The sequence below is a fragment of the Hyperoodon ampullatus genome (assembly GCF_949752795.1).
Source record: "Hyperoodon ampullatus genome assembly, chromosome: 15".
NCBI classification, from domain to species: Eukaryota; Metazoa; Chordata; class Mammalia; order Artiodactyla; family Ziphiidae; genus Hyperoodon; species Hyperoodon ampullatus.
Genome location: NC_136928.1, coordinates 43774083 through 43798294, shown reverse-complemented (window position 1 = coordinate 43798294; position 24212 = coordinate 43774083). Strand labels below are relative to the sequence as shown.

Genomic DNA, 24212 nt, shown 5'->3' with positions numbered 1-24212 from the left:
AGGCCATGCATTCTGTGAGCTACATTTAGATAAGCAAGAACACTAGCTCAGACACAGGTCCTCAAAGTCTTTCTTTGCCACTTGACAGCTTTGAGAATTTGGGTAAGTCACTTACCCTCTCAGAGTCCTGGTTTCCTCATCTGAATTATGTAGAAAAGAAATCTAGCTCTGCCAGCAGGCCCTTGGCTTCACCACCCCGCCGAGGAGAGAGCCTGGAAAGCGCACACTGGTGGGCCCCAAGTGGGACCCCCCTCCAACCAGCTGCCGCCGGTCGCCTCAATGCCAGAGTAGAGCAGGGTTCCAAGTCTGTGGAAGACATAATCTTGTGCCTGCCGGCCCGCCCCACTCTCTGACCTTGCTAGTCTCTCAGGGTCTGAGACGCTGACCTTCACTGCTCGGCTAAGGGCTCCAGAGACTCTACTTTCTCTATACCTGTCCAGCTGAGTAAACCTAGGATGCTGTTACACCTGAGGGGAGTGAGGAGTGGGCGGTCAAGGCACCAGAGTAAGAGGCCTCTGGGGCCTCAGGCAGAGTGAAACTGTAACCAGCAGGGGATGAGTGAATTTTGGCACAAACTGGGCTGCTGCGTGGTAGGGAAACCCCAGCTGAAGAAGAAGAGGAGGCGGCTTGACTGGGCCATGATTGGGGAACCAATGAATTGTGTCCACCTGACTCACATTGGCTCTAGGGAGATGGGGGCTGGAGATGGACTGGCCATGACAGGTGCAGTTCAGGAGCAGATCAGATTCAAGGGAAACCAAGACAGGCTGTGGAGCAATTCTAGGGGCTTGTAGCTCCAATAGGCATGGTTCTGCTGTATGTCCAAGCTTCACTCTGTCCAGCCCAGAAGAGATGCTGCTCCTACCAGTTTCCCTCCTAGAATCAGTGACCCCAGGGCCCCTCTTTTCCCTATCTAATAGTGCCTCAAAAGGTTTGGGCGCTCGGGGCTTCCCTGGTGGCGCAGTGGTTGGGAGTCCGCCTGCCTATGCAGGGGACACGGGCTCGTGCCCCGGTCCGGGAAGATCCCACATGCCGCGGAGCGGCTGGGCCCATGAGCCGTGGCCGCTGAGCCTGCGCGTCCGGAGCCTGTGCTCCGCAACGGGAGAGGCCGCAACAGTGAGAGGCCCGCGTACCGCAAAAAAAAAAAAAAAAAAAAGGTTTGGGCGCTGGACTCCCTCTACCCCCTCTGGCTGTAGCCCCTCCTGGAGATGGGGTCAAGGCAGCAGGACTGACCAAGTGACTACTCGTTAGCCAGAGGAGCCTAGCTGAAGCCCTGAACACTCTCAGATCTGAGATAGGAGTTTTCTTGGACTTGGAATGTGATCCCTTCTCGCGAATGACAGCCTAGGTGCCATATGCTTTTAAACTCTTAAGCTGGAACTCCTTAAATATGGTCGGAAGGTGAGATTACCAAAGCTGAAGCTGGCTTTGCTGAGATGCTCCCTACCTCCCTGCCCTTCTCTTTCCTCCTGGAATGAACTGAGGCAGATGTCAAGCAGGGGCTGGGAGGGTGACCACTGGCTAGTCTACTCTTTCTCTCTAGATCTCAGACTTTAAACTCACAGTCCCTCAATATCTCTCTGCCAGTACCAGGGTCTTTCTCTAGGTAGGCCTCTAACGCTATGTTTCTGTAGCATTGCTGGCTCCCTAAGATCTTTCCTTTTTTAAAATTTATAAAAAATTTAATTAAAAAGAGAAAATAAATCTATCTCTCATCATATTTTGAAGACATAGTATATACTCAATAAACACTTGCCTTCTTCCCTTTGCAATCCATGGTAGTATAAATCTTTCTGTGTCTCACCAAGTGTTCCAACATCCTCTCTAATGTGACCACTTTCTTTTTCCAGTCTCATCTCCCAGTACCAGGGAGAAGTGCTTACGCTCTTTTAAAGCCAGACTCTCTAGAATGTAAACGTACTAGCTGTGGGACTTAAGCCCAGTTACCTACCTTCTCTGTGCCCAAGTGTTCCCACCTGGAAAATGGGGCTAATAATGGTAACTGCTTCATAGGGTTGTGAAGATTAAAGGTTAATATTGATAAAGCACTCAGAATAACATCTGGCATAAAGTAAGTGCTCGATAATCTCATTAAAGCTACTAGTAGTTTTATTTTCTAATCATACACTATACTCGAGACACACTTGGCTCTTGGCTACACAAAGATACCTGATGCTTTCCCATGTCCATGTCTTTGCTTTTGCTGACCTCTTCACCTGAACGTCCTTTTTCACCTGTTCAACCTCATAAAATCCTATGCATTCTTCCAGGCCCAACCATGAATGCTACCTTCTTGATGAAGCCTTTCCAGATTTCCCTTAACCTGGTATCTTCCTCTTTTTTTTTTTTGCGCTACGCGGGCCTCTCACTGTTGTGGCCTCTCCCGGTGCGGAACACAGGCTCCGGGCGCGCAGGCTCAGCGACCATGGCTCACGGGCCTAGCCACTCCGTGGCATGTGGGATCTTCCCGGAACGGGGCACGAACCCGTGTCCCCTGCATCGGCAGGCAGACTCTCAACCACTGCGCCACCAGGGAAGCCCAGTACCTTCCTCTTTGAAGGAATCCCCTCAGGGCTTTGTAGCTCTCTCCTGGCTCTTATCATGTTCAACTTTGTATCCAATGAGTTTTATACTCCTGGAGGAGCAATACACACACACACACACACACACACACACACACACACACACACGCAGCACCCAGCAGTGTGATCTAGCAGGGAAAACTTCAGGCTGGGAACCAGGAAACCTGGGCTCTGGTCCCAGACCAACCACTCTGTAATCTTGGGTAAGTCACTTCATTGAGATTTGGTTTCCTCTTTCTTAAAACAGCGGGTTGGATTAGATGAGATCCGAAGCCTCTTCTATCTCTACCCTTCTGTAAGTCTAGTGTACACCCCTTGGACTGCCATATACATGCCTGTGGGATTCCCAGTGAATAGAGGAACAAAGTTTGATCCAGAAATATCTGGTCACAAACCCTTAACTGCATTGTTTTTAAAAGCAAAAGACTGAACAATCCAAATAAATAAAGTGTGGCATATAATGGAATAGTAAGAAGCTGTAACAACAACAACAACATAGAATAAGGAAGCTTACCATGTGCTGAGAAGGAGAAAGCTTTAGGATGCATTAAGTGAAAAAAAAGGCAAGATACAGAACAGTGTTTGTAGTATGCTACCTGTTGTATAATAAAGGGAGAGAAATAATAAAACTATGTATTTGATTTTGTTTATACATGCCTAAAGAGACACTGGGCAGGTATCTCTTTTAGAGAGGTGCCCCTTTAGAATACATAGAAATTTAAAAAGTGGTTACCTATGGGGAATGGAGGTGGGGCTATGAGGTGAGTGGGGACAGGGTGAGAGTGAGAATTTCAATGCATACCTTTCAATACCATTTTGATTATTTAAGAATGTGAATGTATTGCCTACGCAAAGAAAAAGCTAAAGTTAAAAGAGAAACCTCTGATGGTGACAGTATTTTTAAACAAAAACAGATATTTATCTTACTTGTTGATTTTCAGTTTTCAGTGAGGCTAAGGAAGAACTAAGGAATGATTTACTAATTTATTGCTGCAGCTTTGTACTGGGGTATGAATCCCTGTGGCAATATTGTCATTGGAAAGGTGAAACTTTGGCAGTTGAGATATTCCTGGAGTTTTCTTCTCAAGCCAGCCACATTGATTCTCCAGTTCATACCACCTGATACAGGTGCTCAGAAACCAGAGGCCTCCATCTGTCTGGGATGTGGCCAGTGATTGTGTGAAAGGCCCACAACTACAGCATCAGCATCCTTATGCTTTCTGGAGGATCTGGGAGAATTCAGTTGAGCAGGAGGACAGGGGCAGCCTAGCAAATTCTCAGATCCTCTTGGAGGGCAAATTAACAGAAGAATGACTGGAGAAGGCTCTGAGTAGCACCTACATTGCCAATAGCTAAGACAATTCAGAGAATGCTTTCGGATAATTTTCCCAGCCTTCCCTAGAATCTACCCCTCAGATAGCATAAATCTTCCCACCAAACAGGTAAAACCCCCAGTTCTTCTCAGATTCAGTTAGCCCATTGCCTTAAGAAACTTAGACCTAAAAATATTTTTGTTCCTACCAGAGCCCTGTAGCAATTAGAAATCCAATATATGATTTTCTCAGCTTGCTTTGGTCTAAGGGCCTCTTTGGAGAGAATCCTGAGAGTGTAAATTACTTGCAGCTGAGACAGGCCCATACTTACCCAGCAGGTATTGTATCAAACCCCAGCACTCCCACTTGGCTGCTCCTGGGAAGGCCTCAGAAGAGCTTTTCAAAGCAGACCTCATAAAAACAAACACTCCCACCCCTACCCCCATCTCCTGTCCCTTTCGAAAAACAAACAATACTGCTCTGTTCACCGAACACAGGGGGATTTTCTGTTTAAAGTATTTTTTCTTATCCCATATTGGCAGCACTTATTAAGGAGGAGATGACTTTCAAGTTGGGTGAACTTTGAAACATAAGCACATAAGAATCCAGGTGCTTAAAATTTTTTCAAACTTAGACACATCCTTACAGCCCTGGTCTGAAAAATGTCTTTTTAAAGTTTTATTAAAACTATGTCAGTTAAAAAAAAAAAAGGGTGCCTTTGACCACATCTCGAGTCATTATGTTTGCTTTTAAAGCTTGTAGTAAAATGACTAAAATCCTATTTCCCTTTTCAAACTTTTGGAAACAGCTTTGGTGTCAGATGGACCTGAGTTTGAATTCTGTTTTCATCAGAATTCAAGACCTGTAAGACCTCAGGCAACTGACCCAATCTCTTTGCCCCAGTTTCCTCATCAATAAAATGGTGATAATTATGGTACATAACACATAGATTAGCTGTGAGGATTAAATAAATACATGTAAGGCACTTAGAGTGCCTACATATATATGTAGTAAAAATAATAATGTCAAAACAATAACCAAAAATTATTATACCTTGAATCTCATTTGGGGAAAATGCTTATTAACTGAAATTGAGCAAATATTTCCTCATTTTTGTGAGTCTTTAAGGGCCCACATTTCAGTCTTAAATAAAGGCTTATTATTAAAATTGAACTCTTGCTTCCTCTAACCTGTGTGTAAAAGAAAGAACCCAAGAGAAGAGACCAGCCTGCAAACCATGAGAAGCAAGCAAGGACAGAATTTCATCGCCTCTAAGATAGTCTTAGTGTTTTTGTCATCCTCTGAGAATGCAGTGTGAAGTTTGTGCTGTGACCACACATCCCCACCCACTCAGTATCTGAGGACAGAGGATGGGAAATGAGGATACCCCAATGTCAGAAGTATGATTAGAGGACAAGATCCAATCACTCAATCCAGACAGAAGAGTTTCTCTTCAGACCAGCTACATGTTAAACTTCTCTGACCTCTGTGAGAGAGTGGTTTTTCTCTCTGTTTCTCTTTGTTCCTCACCCATCAGCCTATGAATTTTTGCAATTTCTTGAATGAATTCTAGGCATGAATCTAGCCCACTTCTGGAATCCTTTACATAGGCCAGCAAAGTATGTCAAATTGGGGTGGGTGGGTGGTTTATCTTGAGGCAATGGCAAGATGTCATTGCCAAGGTCGTCTTTAGACTTCCAAAAGAATGATACCAGTCATGAAAACGTTAGCCATGCCTGCCTTCTGCTCTCAAAAAGCATCTGGCTTGCTGCCCACAGATACGGAGGCCATTGTGATGGAGGCACTATGGGAAGCCTGGGGGTTGGAAATGACCTCACTTTGGAGTTCTTGCTTTGTGGCATATTCCAAATTCTAGTTGCTTTTCTTCTGTTTTCGCAAACCTAAATAGTCAGAATGCCAATGACTGAGGTCCCCATTGACAATGTCAGAAACAGGGTTGTCCAATAGAATTGTAAGGTGAGCCACAGACATAATTTTAAAATTTTGCAATAGTTTTATTTGAAAAAATAAAATAGAAATGGTGAAAATAATTTTTAAATGTTTTATTTAATCCATTATACCCAAGATAATATCATTGCAATGTATAATTGACATTTTACAAATTGAGATATTTCACATTCTTTTTTTCTAAACTAAGTCTTTGAATTTGGTGTGTATATAGAGTTCATAAAATTTACAGTTAGAACAAGTAGTTTCAAATACCCAAGTTGTTCTAAACATACTTAAAAATTGTCTAATAACTAAACCAAGAATCAATTTTAAAATTTAAGTTAATTAAACTTAAAATATCAGGTTTTCTGTCACTCCAGCCACATTTCAACTGCTCACTACCAGATGTGGCCTGGTGGCTACTGTATTGGACAGTGCAGGTTGGGACGATGAAGAAAAGTACACGTTGTTATATGGAGAGCCATCACACTCTGAGCTTTTCCCCTCCTCATTCTCAGCTGCTACTCACCAAAGGGAGATTCCAGAAAATTCTTTTTAAAAATTTCTACTTTGGTTTCAACTATAAGAACTCAGATCACTTTTATATTTCTGTAGTAGAATAATGAGAATCAAGCTGCCTGAAAATATGCAAGTGGAATAATTATCTTATATCTGAGAGGTAAATTGTGGTAAACCCTTTCTCAAGAGGAGCATGTAGGAAAGTTCTTTTTTTTTAAACTTTATTTTCTTTATTTTTTTGGCTGCACTGGGTCTTAGTTACGGCACGCGGGATCTTTGCTGAGGCACGAGGGGTCTTTCGTTGCGGTGCACAGTCTCTTCATTGAGGCGCTGGGGCTTCTCTCTAGTTGTGGAGTGCAGGCTCCAGGACACATGGGCTCTGTAGTTTGCGGCACGTGGGCTCTCTCGTTGAGGCGCACAATCTCAGTAGTTGTGGCGCACGGACTTAGTTGCCTCACAGCATGTGTGATCTTAGTTCCCCGAACAGGGATTGAACCGGAGTCTCCTGCATTGAAAGGCGGATTCTTTACCGTTGGACCACCAGGGAAGTCCCGGAAAGTTTTAAAGAACATGCAGGGCTTCCCTGGTGGCGCAGTGGTTGAGAGTCCGCCTGCCGATGCAGGGAGCACGGGTTCGTGCCCGGGTCCGGGAAGATCCCACATGCCGCGGAGCGGCTAGGCCCGTGAGCCATGGCCGCTGAGCTTGCGAGTCCGGAGCCTGTGCTCCACAACGGGAGAGACCACAACAGTGAAAGGCCCGCATACTAGGAAAAATAAAATAAAATAAAATAAAAAGAACATGCAAAAGTCCATTTACCTGATGAGACAAGTGGTTGGTTGGTTATGAAAAAATGATGTTAAATGAGGAACTAATAAAAAAAAAGGTTTTCAATCTTGAATTGCATTTTTTAAATTGAGATGAAATTCACATAACATAAAGTTATCCATTTTAGGGCTTCCCTGGTGGCGCAGTGGTTGAGAGTCCGCCTGCCGATTCAGGGGACGCGGGTTCGTGCCCCGGTCCGGGAAGATCCCACATGCCGCGGAGCGGCTGGGCCCGTGAGCCATGGCCACTGAGCCTGCGCGTCCGGAGCCTGTGCTCTGCAACGGGAGAGGCCACAACAGTGAGAGGTCCGCGTACCGCAAAAAGAAAAAATTAAAAAAATAAAGTTATCCATTTTAAAGCAACCATTTCAGTGGTATTTAATATATTCAATATGTTATGAAATTACCGCCTCTATCTAAACATTTTCATGACTCCGAAATAAAACCCCATACCCATTAAGCAGTTATACCCCATTCTCACCCAGCCCCTCACTCCAGCCCCTGGCAAACACAATCTGTTTTCTATCTCTATGGATCTACCCATTCTGGATACTTCATATAAATGGAATCATACAATATGTGACTTTTGTGTTTGGCTTTTTTCACATTATGCTGTGTACATATGCTAAGTGTACAATGTACTAATACATTGTAGAATGTATCAGTGCTTCGTTCCTTTCATGGCTGAGTAGTATTCCATTGTATATATCTATCACAGTTTGTTTATCCATCCATTGATGGACATTTGCATTGTTTCCACCTTTTGGCTATTGTGAAGAGTGCTACTATGAACATTTGTGCACAAGTGTTTTGAGTACCTGTTTTCAGTTCTTTTGGGAATATAGCTAGGAGTGGAATTGCTGTATTGTATGGTAATTCTATTTAACTTTTTGAAGGGCTACCAAACTGTTTTCCACAGCAGCTGTACCACTTTGTATTCCCACCAACAGTGCATGAGGATTCCAATTCCTCCACATTCTTGCCAATACTAGTTATTTTCTGCTGTTCCCCCAGTTTTGTTGACATATAATTAACATACAGCACTGTATAGGTTTAAGGTATACAGCATAATGATTTGACTTACATTTATTGTGAAATGATTACCACAAGTTTAGTTAACATCCACCATCTCCTATAGATACAAAATAAAAGAAAAACAATTTTTTTTCCTTATGATAAGAACTCTTAGGATTTACTGTCTCAGCAACTTTCACATATCATAGAGCAGTGTTAACTGTTGTCTTTGTGTTGTTCATTATTTATCTTATAACTGCAAATTTGTACCTCTTGACTATGTTGTCCACCCTCCCCTCCACCCCCAACATCTCTGGTAACCACAAATCTGATCTCTTCCATTTTCTTGTTTTACTTTTTTTTTTTTAATTAAAGCTATCCTAGTGGGTTGCATTTCCCTAATGACTAATGATATTGAACATATTTTCATGTGTTTGTTGATCACTTGAATATCTTCTTTGGAGAAAATTCTATTCAACTCTTTTGCCCATTTTTGAATGGGGTTGTTTGTCTTTTTGTTGTTGAGTTGTGAGTTCTTTATATATTCTGAATACTAGACCCTTATCAGATGTATGATTTGCAAATATTTTCTCCTATTCTGTATATTTTTTCACTTTCTTGATACTGTCCTTTGATGGACAAAAGTTTTAAATTTTGATAAAGTCCAATTTGTCTATTTTTGTTGTTGTTGTTCATATTTTTGGTGTCATATCTAATGATTCATTGCCTAATCCTTGGAGCACATTTCAAAAGAAAAATAAAATTATAGTTGCATATCTGGAAAAAGACAAAGTTTTGTTTTACTTGAAACATAAATTTATATTCACCTGTTAATCTGTTGAAAAACAAAGTGTTTCTCTGAACATGTTTACTGAGTGAAAGGTCACTTCTCTTTTGCAAAAGCCACAGCTATTTGATACACATTTTTGTCTTCTTTTAAGTTGATTAAGAACTTAGAGACACCTGCAAGGCAACCTGTCTCCTAATATTTCAAGGTTTTTATAATTTCCACCCTTTCTAATTTTTTACTGTTAGCTTGACCATGCGTAATTTGATGGCAATATTTTTAGCCTTTCTTGAGACATTTCAAAAATACTCATATTTAATTGGTGTATGTAATGCGCCAATTATATTACAATTAATTACAATTATAATGTAATTAATTATAATAAGTATAATTATTAGGTATAAGTATAACTGGCATAAACAAATTTGGGGACAAACACATCTGCCTTGGTAAATATATAACACAACTGGTAGGAGCTGAAATACACAGATGTAGAAGAGAATAGTCTACCAGCAGAGTATGTTTGTTGTGCCTTAGACATCAGTGTGCTTACAACACAGAGCGAGTGAACAGTGTCATCCAACAAGTGGGCTAAGTGAAGAATCATTAAGAGAACGTCTACTCTACTATTCCAGAGGTTTAAATTCGGAATTACTTTAAGAACTTTAAAAAACCTGTGGTAGGACTTCCCTGGTGGCACAGTGGTTGAGAGTCCGCCTGCTGATGCAGGGGACACGGGTTCGTGCCCGGGTCCGGGAAGATCCCACATGCCGCGGAGCAGCTGGGCCCGTGAGCCATGGCCGCTGAGCCTGCGCGTCCGGAGCCTGTGCTCCGCAACGGGAGAGGCCACAACAGTGACAGGCCCGCGTACCACAAAAAAAAACAAAAAAAAAAAACACGAAAAAAACCTGTGGTAACATATACATTATATTTACCATTTTAACCATTTTAAAATGTACAGTTCAATGGCATTAGTGCAGTCACATTGTTGTGCAACCATCACCACCACCCATCCCTAGAACTTTTTTTCATCTTGCAAAGAGAATTACTTTTTTTGGGCTTCCCTGGTGGCGCAGTGGTTGAGAGTCCGCCTGCCGATGCAGGGGATATGGGTTCGTGCCCCGGTCTGGGAAGATCCCACATGCCGCGGAGCGGCTGGGCCCGTGAGCCATGGCCGCTGAGCCTGCGCGTCCGGAGCCTGTGCTCTGCAACGGGAGTGGCCACAACAGTGAGAGGCCCGCGTACCGCAAAAAAAAAAAAAAAAAAAGAGAATTACTTTTTAATAATTAATATGCAATGTCCAGGCATACAGCTCTGATATACTAGCTTCCAAGTAGATATCATGGGCACTTAGTAGCTGTGTAAACTTCGACAACTCAACCTACCCATGTCTCAGTTTTCTCATTTGTAAAATGGGGTTGATATCTACCTCACAGAACTGACAAAAGGACAGGATAGTATGGCATTTGCTAAAGCACTTTAAAAACTGTTAAGCTTTTTATAGTTGCTACTTATGATCATTATTATTAACAGAAAAATTTGAAGAAACTTTATAGAAAGCTGAGACTATTCAGACCATGTTACAAATATTATTTCTAAATATTTACATTACCATATAGTCTGATCATCATACATATGTTTTGCTTGCTTATTGATTGATTGTACCCCCTACTACAATGGAAGATTCATGAAGGCAGTGATTTTTTTACTGTTTTGCCCACTGCTCTATTTCAGAGCCTAGAACAGATTAAGGCATACATATTTCTTGAATAATTGAAAGAATTAATTATTTTATTCAGCAGTAAGTGTGTTATTGGTGCTCAAAAAGTATTCATTCATGGTAATGACAGTTTAAACATGTAAGTCTTTAGGTTTCCCCAGTGCAAAATTAATATGTGTAAATCACCAAATGGAACATTTCTAATATGAGGAGACTTCCCAGACTAGTTCAAGGTTAAAAAGAAGTCAGGTTTAAGAATATTAGAAATGAAAAAAGTTATTCAAGTTTTCAAAATGTGTCCTGATTTAAAAATTTTAGAGTACTATTATTATAATAAAAGATGGGCTTTCTTTTTTTTCTTAATTTTTATTGTGGTAAAATATACATAACTTAGCATTTATAATCTGAATTATTATTTTAGTTATTATAAAATATTGGCTATACTCCCCACGTTCTACAATATATCCTTAGCTTATTTTATACATAATAGTTTGCATGTATATGGGTATTAATTGTGTTAATATAACCAAGGAAATAGTTAAAGTACCATTCTGTCTTTTCTAAATAAAACAGGTAGTGGCAGACAACACTACTGCTCATTCATATCTGATTTCAAGTGTAGCCACACGACTTGCTTTGGCAAATGAAATGTGAGTGGAGGAAACCTTGTGTCATTTCTGGGCAGAAGTATTTAGTTGCTGGTACTTAACCCTCCATTACATTCTTCCCTTGCAATGGATATTGTGGGAGTACCCATTGACATGAAGGTACCATAGTATTAAAGTGTTCTGGAATGTTGAGCTGACACTTGGAAGACAGCTTCCCCAGAGAGTCTCTTGGAACCACAGTTGACTTTGTATAAGCAACAAATTAGTTTTTGTTGATTTGGAAAGTGCATATTATACTGAGATTTGGGAACTAGGTGTTTTCGTAACACAGTCTATGGTGTTATCATAACAGTCTATAGTGACTAATGTATGTTGACAAGATTTTCCCCTACATTTTGAATGGGAAGTTAAAATAACTATTTACATTTCAAAAATTTTGTAATAAAGTATTATTTCTATGGGAGACAAAGCCATATATATACTCACATGGTTTTAAAAATGGAGAGTAGAATGTTACAGACAGGAAACCGAGGAGTTTAAGGTTCCTTTAAATCAACCTTGATTCTAATGTGAGGATAAACTTCAGCAAAGTTGCTTCTGAGACATTTGGGAATAATCCTTTTGAGTTACCATCATTATTGCCTAAAGTTTTTTCTTTTTCTAGATTCTTTCTTTCCACAGAGATATGTGTCTTCTCCAATAATCTCTCCAGATTTAGACTTTTTTTTTGACTTGTTAATTTTTCTTGGTCAGTGATACACTGGGCTCTCCTGGGTGATGCTTCCCCGCCGCCCCCCCACCCCCACCAAAAGGTAAGAATTTGAAATTGCTAGTCAGGTATTGATAGTGAATCCTTGTCTTTCACATGTTTGGAATACTTACTGCCACTTTACTAAAGTATCTTGCTAAAGTTATGTGTGGCTTTCCTTTTTGAAGGAAAATTTTAAAACTAAGTGGGAGTGGAATGGGGTAGGGGAGGTGACTGATGCATCAAATGCAGATTTATTCGAGTACTGTTATCTGTGATAAACGAAGCAGTTAAGAGTCACAATTGCAGAATAACATTGAGAGAACTCAAACAGGCATTTCTCAGTACTGCCATTGTTTTCTTTGGTATTTCATTAACACTGTAGGTGGGGAGGTGCTGGGAGCTCTGGCACAAAATAAGTGAAAGGGAAACAACTTTTATTTCTAGTGGGTTTCCAGCATTACCTAATAAGGGCAGCCACATACATGTTGATTCTGTTCAATTCAACAAATATTTTTTGAGTACCTTATAAATGCCTGCTATGTACAAGCAGTGAACAGAGAACCCTGCCTTTCGAGAGTTCACCAGGCTGTGTTGATCAACCTTGTGAGAAAAATGTTAAATCATTTGCCTTCCTCAATTTTTTTTCATATAGATCAAATATAAACTTTGGTCAAACATTCAAACTGATGGCGAAAGCCTAAAAGGAAGAATCATTTTCACTTTGCGGAGACGATTTTGTTTAGTTTTATTTAAAAATATTCATGAAAAATACATACAAAAATATAAATCCATCATGTCTACTGATTTGAGACATAAGCACGATGCTAGCTATTTGACTATTATCATCATTATTATTTTTTTTTTGAAAAAAATTTTATTCAGGTATTGAGGGTCAGATCTTTAGGAGAAAAGCCTTAGGGCTTTTTTTTTTTTTTTAACAACGGAGAAGGCCCCTCTTCCCTCTGAAGGCTTACAGTGCCGCCATGGGCACTTACAGAGCACGGAGAAAGTCAGTTTCTCCAGGCTGTTTTCTAAAGAGCGTTTCTATTCGTGGTCCTGGTGATGACACCATCTTTTCTCCTCAACAGTGGCGGTTCCAGAATTTCTACATAGCTTCGGGTATTGCCAGGGTAGGCAAGCTGGTTGAGAATCGGCTCTAGCACTTGCCAAGTCTCGAGGAAACGTCCCGTGTCCATCTCACGGTACATGGGTAGGGGGAGAACTCAAGCCCTCAGGCCCTCGCGTCCCCACCTCCTAGGAGTGGCTCGGGAAGGGCACCCGAATCAGGCTAAAGTGAGCCGGCGTTAGGGCGAGAGAGGCAAGAGTTGCACGAACCACTTGTAGGGCCTATTACCAGCTACCCCGAGGGAAAGGGTGAAAAATCACTCATAAAGGAGGAAAATCTTCACTTCGCCGAGGAACAACCGCCTTCCCTCCATCGCCCAGGTTTCCCACGGAGAGGTCACCACCGGTCTTCATCAGGCTGGGCAGAACCTATAAGGCATCACCACCTAGAACTAAAACTAAACAGCCAAACGACTCTCCAAAGCCTCCCTCAACACGCTCTCTCCATTGCGTTCCAAACGCAAACATCAAGAGTCACGTAGAAAATTAGGCTGCCCTTTTCCATGGCGATAATCGAATTAGCCTCAAATTAAACATGAAATTGGCCCTTGCCGGCTGTGGGGACAAAGCCCCCTTTGTCCCTTGGCTCGGACAGCGCGGCGGCGGTGCCCATCCTGCCCAGGCCAGCCCCGGCCAGTCCCCGCGGCAGGGGACAAGGTCGGCGCTGGGCCAGGGCAGAGGCTCCGCGGGGAAAGCGTGGACGCGCCCGAGGTTCGGGTCGCGCGCGGAGCAGGCGCCGGGTGGGCGGCTGCGGGTCTCACGGCGAGTGCGGAGGGCCGGCGGGAGAGGGAAACCGAGGAGGGAGGAGCGCGGCAGAGCGGAGGAGGGTGTGCGGGAGAGAGCGTGTGCGCGCGCGCGTGTGTGCGCGCACCCGGCGCCTGCCCGCGTCCGCGCTCTCCCTCTCCCCGCCCCTCGCCCCCTCCCTGCAGCTCCCTCCCCTCCTCCCCCCGCCCCGCGCTCCCGCCCAACCCCCGGAATCAGTGCAGCTGTTGCCGAGCAGGCTGCGGATTCCTCCAGTCCCTCCCTCGGCCGCCTCTCCGCCCGGAGCGAGCGCGCAGCCCCGCGCAGCAGCGCCCACCGGTCCCGTCCTGTGAGCCCCGGCCCCAGCCGCGGACAGCCCCGCGGAGTCGCCTCCCGGCCCACCCGCCCGGCCGCCGAGGAGCGGGAGGAGGACGGGACCCCGGCGCCCCCACCCCCCTATCCGCAGGAGGTAGGTAGGGGGCCTGAGGCAGGAAGATGCCAACTCACTGGGGCTGTCTCCCGGGCTGGCTCCTGGGCGGCGGGAGGAGGGGCGCGGGCCCAGGCCGGGAGGACGCGGCTGTCCCGCAGTTGCCCTGCGCCCGGGGAGCGGGGTGGGGGCGGGGAAGCTGTAGAGCCCGGGCGGGGGTGGCGCGGGAGCCGGGTCTCCAGTGGCTTCTGAGAACGCGGGCGGTGCGGGGCGGGGGGCGGCGGGCTCCGCAATGAGGCGGTCGCAGAGCAGCCGTGCGCACCGCGGCCGCCCAGCCTCATCCCTGGACGCATTGGGGCCGATTCCTTCCCCGCCTCCGCCGCCTCCTCCCTCCAGCCGGGCGCAGCGGCCCCCGGCGCGGGGGTGGTTGCGAAGTGGGCAGACGGGAGGGTGTATTTTCGGGTGCCCTCTCTCTAGCCCCGGCTGGTGGCGAGCGGGGGCGGTGTTGACAGGGCCGGGCTCTGCGCGTAACGGTACGGGGGATGCGGCCAGGCGTGGTCCCGGCTGCGCCGCGCTGCAGCTGAAACGGAGGCGGCTGCCCGGCGCCCCCACCCCCGCCCATCCTCGCGCCCGCCCCCCGCCCTCCCTGCCGTCCCCGCTCTCCCAGGGCTGGGCGGGAGCCTCCTCGGGTCGCGGAGCCGCCGCCGCGCCCGCCCTTCAGCTCCTGCCACCCTCTCTTCAACAGGTTTGTGCCAGCACGGGGACCCTCCGGGCTTGCCTTTGGGGAAGTGGGCTGGAAGCCCCTCTGGTCATCAACCCTCACACCACGCCCGCGGCCCTCTTTTGGGGGGGAGGCTTCCCTTTGTTTTTGTGATAGGAAAGATGCCAAGTGCCTGCCGTCAGATGCGGAGGGGGGAGTGTTGTGGGCATCGGTACACAAACCGTGTCCGTTATTTTTCCAGTCAAAAGCCGGGCCAGATAGTAAGTGAAGAGAGGGCGAGTATGGGGGTGCTTCGGCGGAGGAGAAAAATGGATTCGGTGGGGTTTATCTGGACGGGGATGTGATTTTTTTGGCAAGATGGATGGCTCACGGTGCCCTCGCCGTGATGCAGCACAATGCAGCAGTATCGCAGCCTCCCCTGGTTCTCGCTGGCGGGGCTTGGCAAGGCCACTCGGCGCCTGCGGCCCCCGCCGGGCCCCACCCAGGCCCAGGGCTGCCCTTGGCCAAGACCCGGAGCTGCTTCTACCTTGTCATGCAGCTTCAGCTGGATGTGGCGTCGGGAGGACCAGGTCACCTAGTTGTGAGGGGGGGGAGTCTTCTCTTCGGGTAACCCCCTCCTGCCTGGCCTGTTGGGCCGTGCTGGGATGAAGGGGTGTCCTGCAGTGTTAATGCGGGCAGAGGGAGTCGGCCTGCGGCTGCGGACCAGAATCTGATCTCCGACCGAGGGACCTGAGCCGTAGGGAGGGGCTGCCGGGAGGACCGGGCCCAGTGGTGTGCGGAGGCAGTGGTGCAGTCTGTATTGGGAGTCGCAGCGTCTTTTCACCCGTAATCCGTAAACCACAGCCCAACTCTCCATCTATTTCATCATATGTGAAAGTTGATGTTTATTTGGTGCTTTACAGCTACGACATTACGGTACCTCTGTCTTTGATCAATACTAAGAGTATGAATTTTTCCTGTAGGAAACCATTTTTTGAAATGAAACCATTGATATATTTTAGTTCATATGTCCCTGAGACATTTTAAAAAATATTAACATTCAGTAAATTGTTTTAAAAGAACTTATATATGTTTTTGATGGCTGGTAAATGATTTCTTTAACCTGTATTTGCTTTGTTTTCATCGTTTGCGTTTTCTGTAATCGAATACAATTACATGTTTGGATTCTTTATTAAGGATTATTTGGTAAATGTGTCATGGCTGATGGTAAATTGGTATTCAGATTGGCTTTGATAGCCAAGTTAAGTCTCCAGTCATGAATAATGGGATTGTGGTGGTAACTGACTGCATTTGTTTGTTTATATGTATGTGTACTTTTTATATACATATATTTTGCAGATGTGGCCGGGGAGGGGATTGTGAAGGGCAGACCACCAGGGCCTGTGTAGCTGGTGTCTGGTCAAAAGGAGATGTTCCAACATCCTCATCTGTTTAGTCTGGGGTAGTACCCGAGGAATTTCCCTTCTAAATGCCACTTCTACAATTCAGTGTGGGATGGCAAATGGGATACATTTCAGATTTCACCCCAGGCTCTTCTAGAATGTATAGGTGAAAAAGGGGATTTCAGTATGTTAACTGGAAAGGAAGATCAGTGCTTCAAAGCAAGGTGTGTCTGCTTTTATTTTTTAAATGTCTAATGAACCCAAGTTAGTGGCATTTGATTTTATGTGGCTGTGCAGAATAGAATTGACTGCAGATTGTGTGGTTTATGTGCATTATTTTCATTAATAGAGGGCCATTAAAATGTAGAATTTTTTAGATTTGGGCTAAACCTTTGTGCTGGTTGTATAAAATCATGTTGCATTATGATGTTTGGGAGTATTCCTTCCATGGATTATCCAGACATTTTGGATTTACTGTGTTGTAAGAAAATACCCTGTGTTGATGTCACAGGAGGTTTAGCTGTTCTGACTTACCAGGTGCAGAATTCTGTTAGGTTAAACTCTTTGTAACTGTTTTCTCTGGATGGACCAAAACCTTCATCAGAGAGAATGAATGAGAAGTACTGGGGCAGTGAAGAAACTGCTGTCACTTGGACGTCTGCTGTGCAGGCTTTCGGTAAAGAGCATCTCTCGGATGAGAGTAGTAACAACTGTCTGTGATGTTGCAGGAGCAGTGACAAGACCTCACTCTACTAGTGACACATCCTTAGCAGAGACTTGGCATTGGCAGAGTTTCCTTGGAAGAGTATGTGAGTGGTTATTTTGTCTTGCTGTATGAAAGTATGACTTTACATGTAGAAGTACTATTTTGAGATGGGAGGATTTTACTACTTCTAAACAACATAGGCCTGATGAGTGGAAATTATTCGGTGTGGTTTTTGTTGAGATAATAAGCTTTTCATTTTAACAGCATATTCTTAGAATTTTAAAGCCCAACATATATATTTTTTATATGCAGTGATGGGATGCTCCTTTAATTATGTGGGGCCCCCCACCAACATCTGCATGATAATCAGGCCTTAATTAATGTTTTGTGAATATCTTTATGGTAGTCCTGGTTTCTTCCTTTGAGACTTTTGGGAATATAAACCGTTCTTCCATAAGGAAAGGGCTAATACCCCTGCTGGAAAAGCTATTTCTCTAGGTCTGTGCAGGTGAGTAAAACCTCTCCTGGAGTTCTCTTGTAATTTTTCAGTCTTTGCTGTTTCTCAAAGCAGCTTTTCTTTGCAAAAGACCTAGTTTAGTACTCTTGATTTTTTTCTGATAACAAGTGTCCTGTATCCAAGTTTTTATAGTGTAGGAATAACGTCATCAATCTCTACTTTGGGGGAAAATGAAACGGTCTCAATTAGATACTCTCATATTTCTATTATTAAACATCACCAGAGAAGGCACTTTCATGATGTCTCTTGCTACCATGGTGAGGTGAGGTTCGTGGACCAGCTACATCAGGACAGGATCGCTTATGAAGTGGGAGCTTGTTGTATATGTAAATTCTTAGAGGCTCAGTCCTTTCTAATCAAAGTTTGCATTTTCACATGACCCCTAAGTGGTCTGTATGGACATTAACTTGAGAAACTGCTCTACTCCTTCAGCTAAAAGACCCCCATATCAAAAGGTTCTTACTTTTGCCTTTTGCGGAAGTATCAGCATATTTTTTTCCCTTACATCACTAAGAAATTGATGCATGCATTGTAAGTTATTTAATACAGAAATATTAAATAAATATTTAATTTAAAGTTCTATAATCTTTAGATGGAAGAGCTCTGTTTACTTTGTTTATTTAGATTAATCATTTTTTTAGGTTCTTTTCGAAAACACTTCTAAAGTTGAAAAAACAATCTCCCCACCACCCCCAGAAGAAGGCATTAGTTTTGAGATAGCAGAACTGGAGTCCAGGAAGCTAAACCCCTGACCATAGGGTCCCCTCTACTACCTCTGCTCTCTTCTGGCATCTTGTTCTCTGTCATCAGCTATTTTTCCTGGTGTATTCAATATCCTGACCTTCTGGTCCTTTTTTTTTCCCTTAAAGTTGTTTTTTATTAAGTGATTTGTATATGCAAAATAATGCTCATAAAAGATATGTTACAGAATCACAAACCAAAGGACACTCAGGCAGCCACCACTTAGTTCAAGAAGAAGAACCTATTACACATTTGGAGTCTCCTATGTGCCCCTCTGTCATCCCATCTGAAGCAACCACGGTCCTGAATTTTGTGTTTATCATTCCCTTGCTCTTCTTTATGGGTTATCCTTTTAAAAATTCTTATTTATTTTTTATGTTTCAGAACTTTATATACATGAAATTACACTTTACGTATTTTTCTGTGACTTGTCCTTTCAGATTAACATATTCCTGAGACTCATTCATTTTGTTGCTGTAGTTCATTCATTTTCACTGCTGTGTAGAATTCCACCATGGCTTATTTATTCTTTCTACTGTAGATGGAGATTTGGATTGATTTTAGTTTTTTTTTTTTTTTTTTTTTTTTTTGCTATTATGAAAGGGCTGCTATGAATGGGTCTTCTACATGTCTCTTATTATGTATGTGGGGATATATGCACATGCACACAAACATATTATTTGTTTTTCTCTCTCTCAGGAATGAAATTTGCTGGCTCATAGGGTATATGCATCATCAACCTTACTAGGTAATGCCAAACCTTATTAGATAATGCCAAAGATATTGTATTGATTATATTCCTACTAGAAGTGTACAGATGTTATAGTGTTTCCACAACCTTGCCAGACTTCAAAATGTTGTCCAGTCATATTTGTGAAATGTTATCTCATTGTGCTTTTTATTTGCAATTTCCCTGGGTATTGAGATTAAGTATATATTTATAGTATTGACCTTTTGGGTTCCCTCTTTTGTTAAGTCCTTGTTTAGCCTTTTGTCTGTATGTCTTTTAGATATTTTTCTTATTGATTGATTTAATGTAGATTGCCTAATAATCCCTTGTGGATTATATGTGTTGCAAAAACTACCTCCCAGTTTGTGTTTGTTTTTTTTTTTTAAACTCTTTGTGGTTTATTTTGATCAACAGTCACTCGTAATTTCAGTAGAGTCATAATCAAGTTTTTGTCCTTTAAGGTCTGTAAGGATGATTATGTTGTTGCAGAAAATTTTTCCTTAGTTTGGAAAGAGCTTGGGTTTTAGAGTCAAACAGATCTAGGCTCAAATCCTAATGCTATTGTATACCAGTGATGTGGTCACATCTAGGTCCTTGGGTTAGTTCATTACTCTTGGAATCACGATTTCCTCATCAGTAAAGTTGAAATAATAATACTTCCTCATACAGTTGTGAGATAGCAGTGTACAGTGCTAGGCACATAGTAGGCGTTCAGCTGATAACAGTTCCATTCTTTTCTCTTTGGACTACTCAAGCTATACAAGCCACTGACCCCTCTTGGAGTGCTTTCTTAAAACTACCTTAACATTTTTATGTCAAAAGAGCTTTTATTCTTTTATTTTTTAAAATTCTGTGTTACCAATGGAATTTTTATATTGATTAACAGAGGCTGCGCAAGACCATTTAGTGGAAACCCTTTGTCAGTTCAGTTTCCTGTTCTTGAAAGTAGTGTAATTATGGTTCTTTTACCAAGAAACATTTATATGAATGTTATTCCTTTGCTGCTATTCTAAGATTACTTTGCAATATGGTTTTTAATGCAGTAGATAACTATTGGGTACCTTCTGTAGCCAAGGCTTGTCATTGGGTTAGGATGATGGTGGTGTTGGCTGGCTTAAAGCTGAATAAGAATTATTTCCGGAATCCAAGGACTTTATACTCCTAATGTATAGAATATACTCTCTATAGGTACACGGAAGATAAAGATCTTTTACTGACCAGGTGTGTGACTTCAGCAAGCCATTAATCTTTCTGGTCTCAGATCTAAATTTATCAAATGAAAAACTTAGATGAAATCCTAGTGGGGGTTAAAACGTGGCACATGGGCACCACTCCCTGTGTCCCTGGGAGGCATAGAAAACCAATCAGGGCACTCTTTCTGCAGAGCTGAGATGGGGCCCCAGGAACACCCTCGATACAGTGTTCGAGTCAGGAACTGCCAACTGATCGGATCTGGCACTTAGGTTTCAAGATCCTGTACACCTAAAATTCTGTGATGGTATTTGAGTAACACAACACTTCGGCAGTTGTTCAAAACACAGTGGAACAGGAAGAAACTAGAAGCAAGGAGACAGGAAAGAGGTGATGGTGAAGGTCCAGAGATTAAGGGAGCAAGTGATGGTGGAGGCTGAGAGAATGAGGAGGAGGGGATAGATGGGAGAAAGGTTGTGAAGACCCAATCCTTTGCTGACAATTTGCAGGGTGACTGGATGGGAGTGGTCCTGAGTGGATGAGGAGCTAAAATAAAGGGTTCAGGTTCAAATAATGACAAAGAGCATGGTTGTCACCATGATGATGGAAGTAGACAGGTTAAGGGGAAGAGTGGATATCTGGTTGGGAAGAGAATCAGTTTTGTGTTTAAACATGTTGAATTTGAGGTTCTGGCAGAACCCTTTGTGGAGATAATGCTCAAGAAGTTGAAGGAGACAGGTCAGGGCTAGGGTGGCTAAGGAGAGGCTGTTGGATGCAGGAGTCCTGAGCCTTAGGCTCTGGAATTACTCCACCTTGTCACTCCATACACTGGCTAATTGACCTTGGGCAAGCTGCCTTGACCTCTCTGTGAGCCTCAGTATCTTCATCTGCAAAATGGTGGTATGACAGTTTCTGTCACAAAGGATTATGAAAGCTAAGTGGGATAATCCAGTGCCATCAGAATACGTTTTAATTATCATAAAACGTGGAATTTTTGCTTAGTTTGTCTCACCTTTATGCTTCCTTTCAAATAATTTGATTTATTCAGAAAAGATACATTCCAGTAAATAATACCATCATGCAGATAAATAATGCTAAGTCTATATTAAACTTGGCCCTATGTCTAATTAGTAGGAAAAGCAAACATGATTAATACTTATTTTTAATAAATAAGAAAACGCTAAAACCCTAGTGCTTAGGGAAAGGACAGGAACATAGTTTGTAAAAGAAGATAGTATAGAAGCCAATAACTGTATTCAGTTGTTCAAACCCACCAGTAATATGAAATAAGAACTAAAACAATTAGATTAATTTTCCACCTAAATTGGTAGGTAATGCTCTCTGGGATACTGTGAGATTGGGCCTCTGTATCACCTGTTGGGAGAATATTTGGATTAATACAAACTGAGTGGAAAACAGGGGGTCCTATATATATAAAAGAAGGCTTAAATGTTTATGCCTTTTGGGCTGAAATTCCCCTTGTAGTTCTGTAATCTAAAGAAAGAATTAAAAATAAGGACAGACTTTTAAGCAGGGATTTTCTTAGCAATATTAATAGTGGAAAAGCAAATGTGGCATAGTCAAATAAATTATGGCACAGGCATAGTATGGAATTCAATGTACTGCTTAAAATAACGGTTTGTTAGAGTATTACTGAAAAGGGAAAATGCTAACAATATAATATTCAGTGGAAATATCTGTATGCAAAGCTGTACAATATGGTATAACTCCGGTTTTGTTATATTAAAGACTGGAAGGAAATACATTAAAATATTAATGGTTTGCTTTGGATGGTGGGTTGATGGGTGATTTCCTTTCTTATATGAAAGGAAATTCCTATGACTTAATGTTTCTCATTTGGAGTTTTGAAATATTTTACAAATAGAGAAGAGTACAGTAAATAATATAATAGACTACCATGAGGATCATTTTTTAAGTAATAAAAAAAGCAATCAACCATTTAGTTTTTAAAAAAGAAATGAAAAAAGTAAGCCTGGCCAATTGTAGATTATTGTTAGGGATGGTTTAAGATTCTGAAGGGTTGTCATATCTGTCCTCTGCACTTATCTAGAGCAGTGGGAAACCATCAGCATCTGTAAGTCACCTTCTGAAGGGTGTGGATCTGAGAGGGGTAGAGCATTCAGATGTAATGGAATGATAGCTTGACACCACTAATCTGGGTCAGCTTAAAGAGTGGGGAAGAACAGGTTTCTTTATTGTTTCCAAACTGCACACTTGTGTGATGAGAGCAGTGGAATTCTTTGACATATTTGTACTCACTTGTAGAAGCCCAAACACTGCTGCTGGAACTAATTTTGTAACCATTAGACCATCAGGTTTCATTGGTGTTGGTCAGAAATGTAGATAAAATTACAAGTGAAATACTGTATGCTAACACATATATATGGAATCTAAAAAAAAAAAAAAAAAAGGTTCTGAAGAACCTAGGGGCAGGACAGGAATAAAGACACAGACGTAGAGAATGGACTTGAGGACACGGAGAGCGGGAAGGGTAAGCTGGGACGAAGTGAGGGAGTGGCATGGACTTATATATACTACCAAATGTAAAATAGATAGCTAGTGGGAAGCAGCCGAATAGCACAGGGACATCAGCTCCGTGCTTTGTGACCACCTAGAGGGGTGGGATAGGGAGGGTGGGAGGGAGGAAGACGCAAGAGGGAAGAGATATGGGGATATATGTATATGTATAGCTGATTCACTTTGTTATACAGCAGAAACTAACACACCATTGTAAAGCAATTATACTCCAATGAAGATGTTAGAAAAAAAAATTCTGAGTGAAAATTTTAAAATAAAAATGACTCCAGATCTAGATTACTTCCAATTAATGGTTTCTCAGCATTTGGGAATATTCAGGCTAAGAGTGGGAGGAATGAATTTTAATGATATACTTCCTTTTTTCTTATGAAAAATTCTTATATATTATATATGACATTTATGTACGTATATAATGATATCTATTTTATCTGTCTATAACATAAATGAGAAAGAGAGATGTGTGTGATTGAGAAAGCTCCACCATGAAGGGAGACAAAGGGCTATTTTAAGACTTTTTAAGTGGGGAATTTTATAGAGATAGTATTTTGAAGGAAGATGAATCCCAGGAATGAGTCACTTTGTCCTTAGCCGGTGAGAGAAATGTTTGAGAGGAAATAGTACTTTCTGTTTTATGGTCCTCATCCTCAGCTGTATTGGTACTTTGTAAAATGTAGCTTATAAAAATGAACTAATTTACTTTCAGGAATTTTGTATTTTTTCTGCCATGAACTTTAAATGGTTGATTGAGGAGGGGTTCAGGTGAAGTGTGCTTTGAGATATGAAAGTAAGATGTTATAACTTCAAGATTGCTTTAAAATTGGCCCTTGTATATAGGCATCATAATTCCATTCTTAGTGAACTCTAAAGAACCATTTGACATCTCCTTGCTGGTTCTGATCTTTAACATATAAACTTGAAGCCGTTACTTAGGCAGTAAAATCTGTATCAGAATATAACTATGAATTGTTTACTCAACAGATGAAATAGGATGAAATTTAGAATGACATATAAATAGAATTTATTCTTTTGAAATATATATGTTCAGTGTTTAATTTGTATAATTAAATATGTCTCTGCTTAGTAAGTTCATTAGCCTAACAGTGGTTATCTCTGGGTGATGGGATTGTGGAGGAGTTCTAATTTCATCTCTCCATATATTCCAAATTTTTTGAAAATACTTACCAATAAACTTTTGATCTTTATTAAAAATATCCTAACACTCACCATAACAGACGTCATTTTAGCTGGATAAAAACTAATGAGTGAAATGATTAATCAGCTAAATATACCCTCTGCTGTTCAGT

General features: G+C 42.4%; 1 protein-coding gene across 1 annotated transcript; it reads left to right on the top strand.

The window, feature by feature from the left end:
• Window positions 1–554: 554 nt before the first annotated feature.
• On the top strand, window positions 555–794 carry LOC307064301 (CDC42 small effector protein 1-like; the record flags this gene model as incomplete). Its single annotated transcript, XM_079720783.1, has 1 exon — window positions 555–794. The coding sequence occupies one exon, from the start codon at window positions 555–557 to the stop codon at window positions 792–794; it is 240 nt and encodes a 79-aa protein (XP_079576909.1).
• Between the last annotated feature and the right edge of the window lie 23418 nt (window positions 795–24212).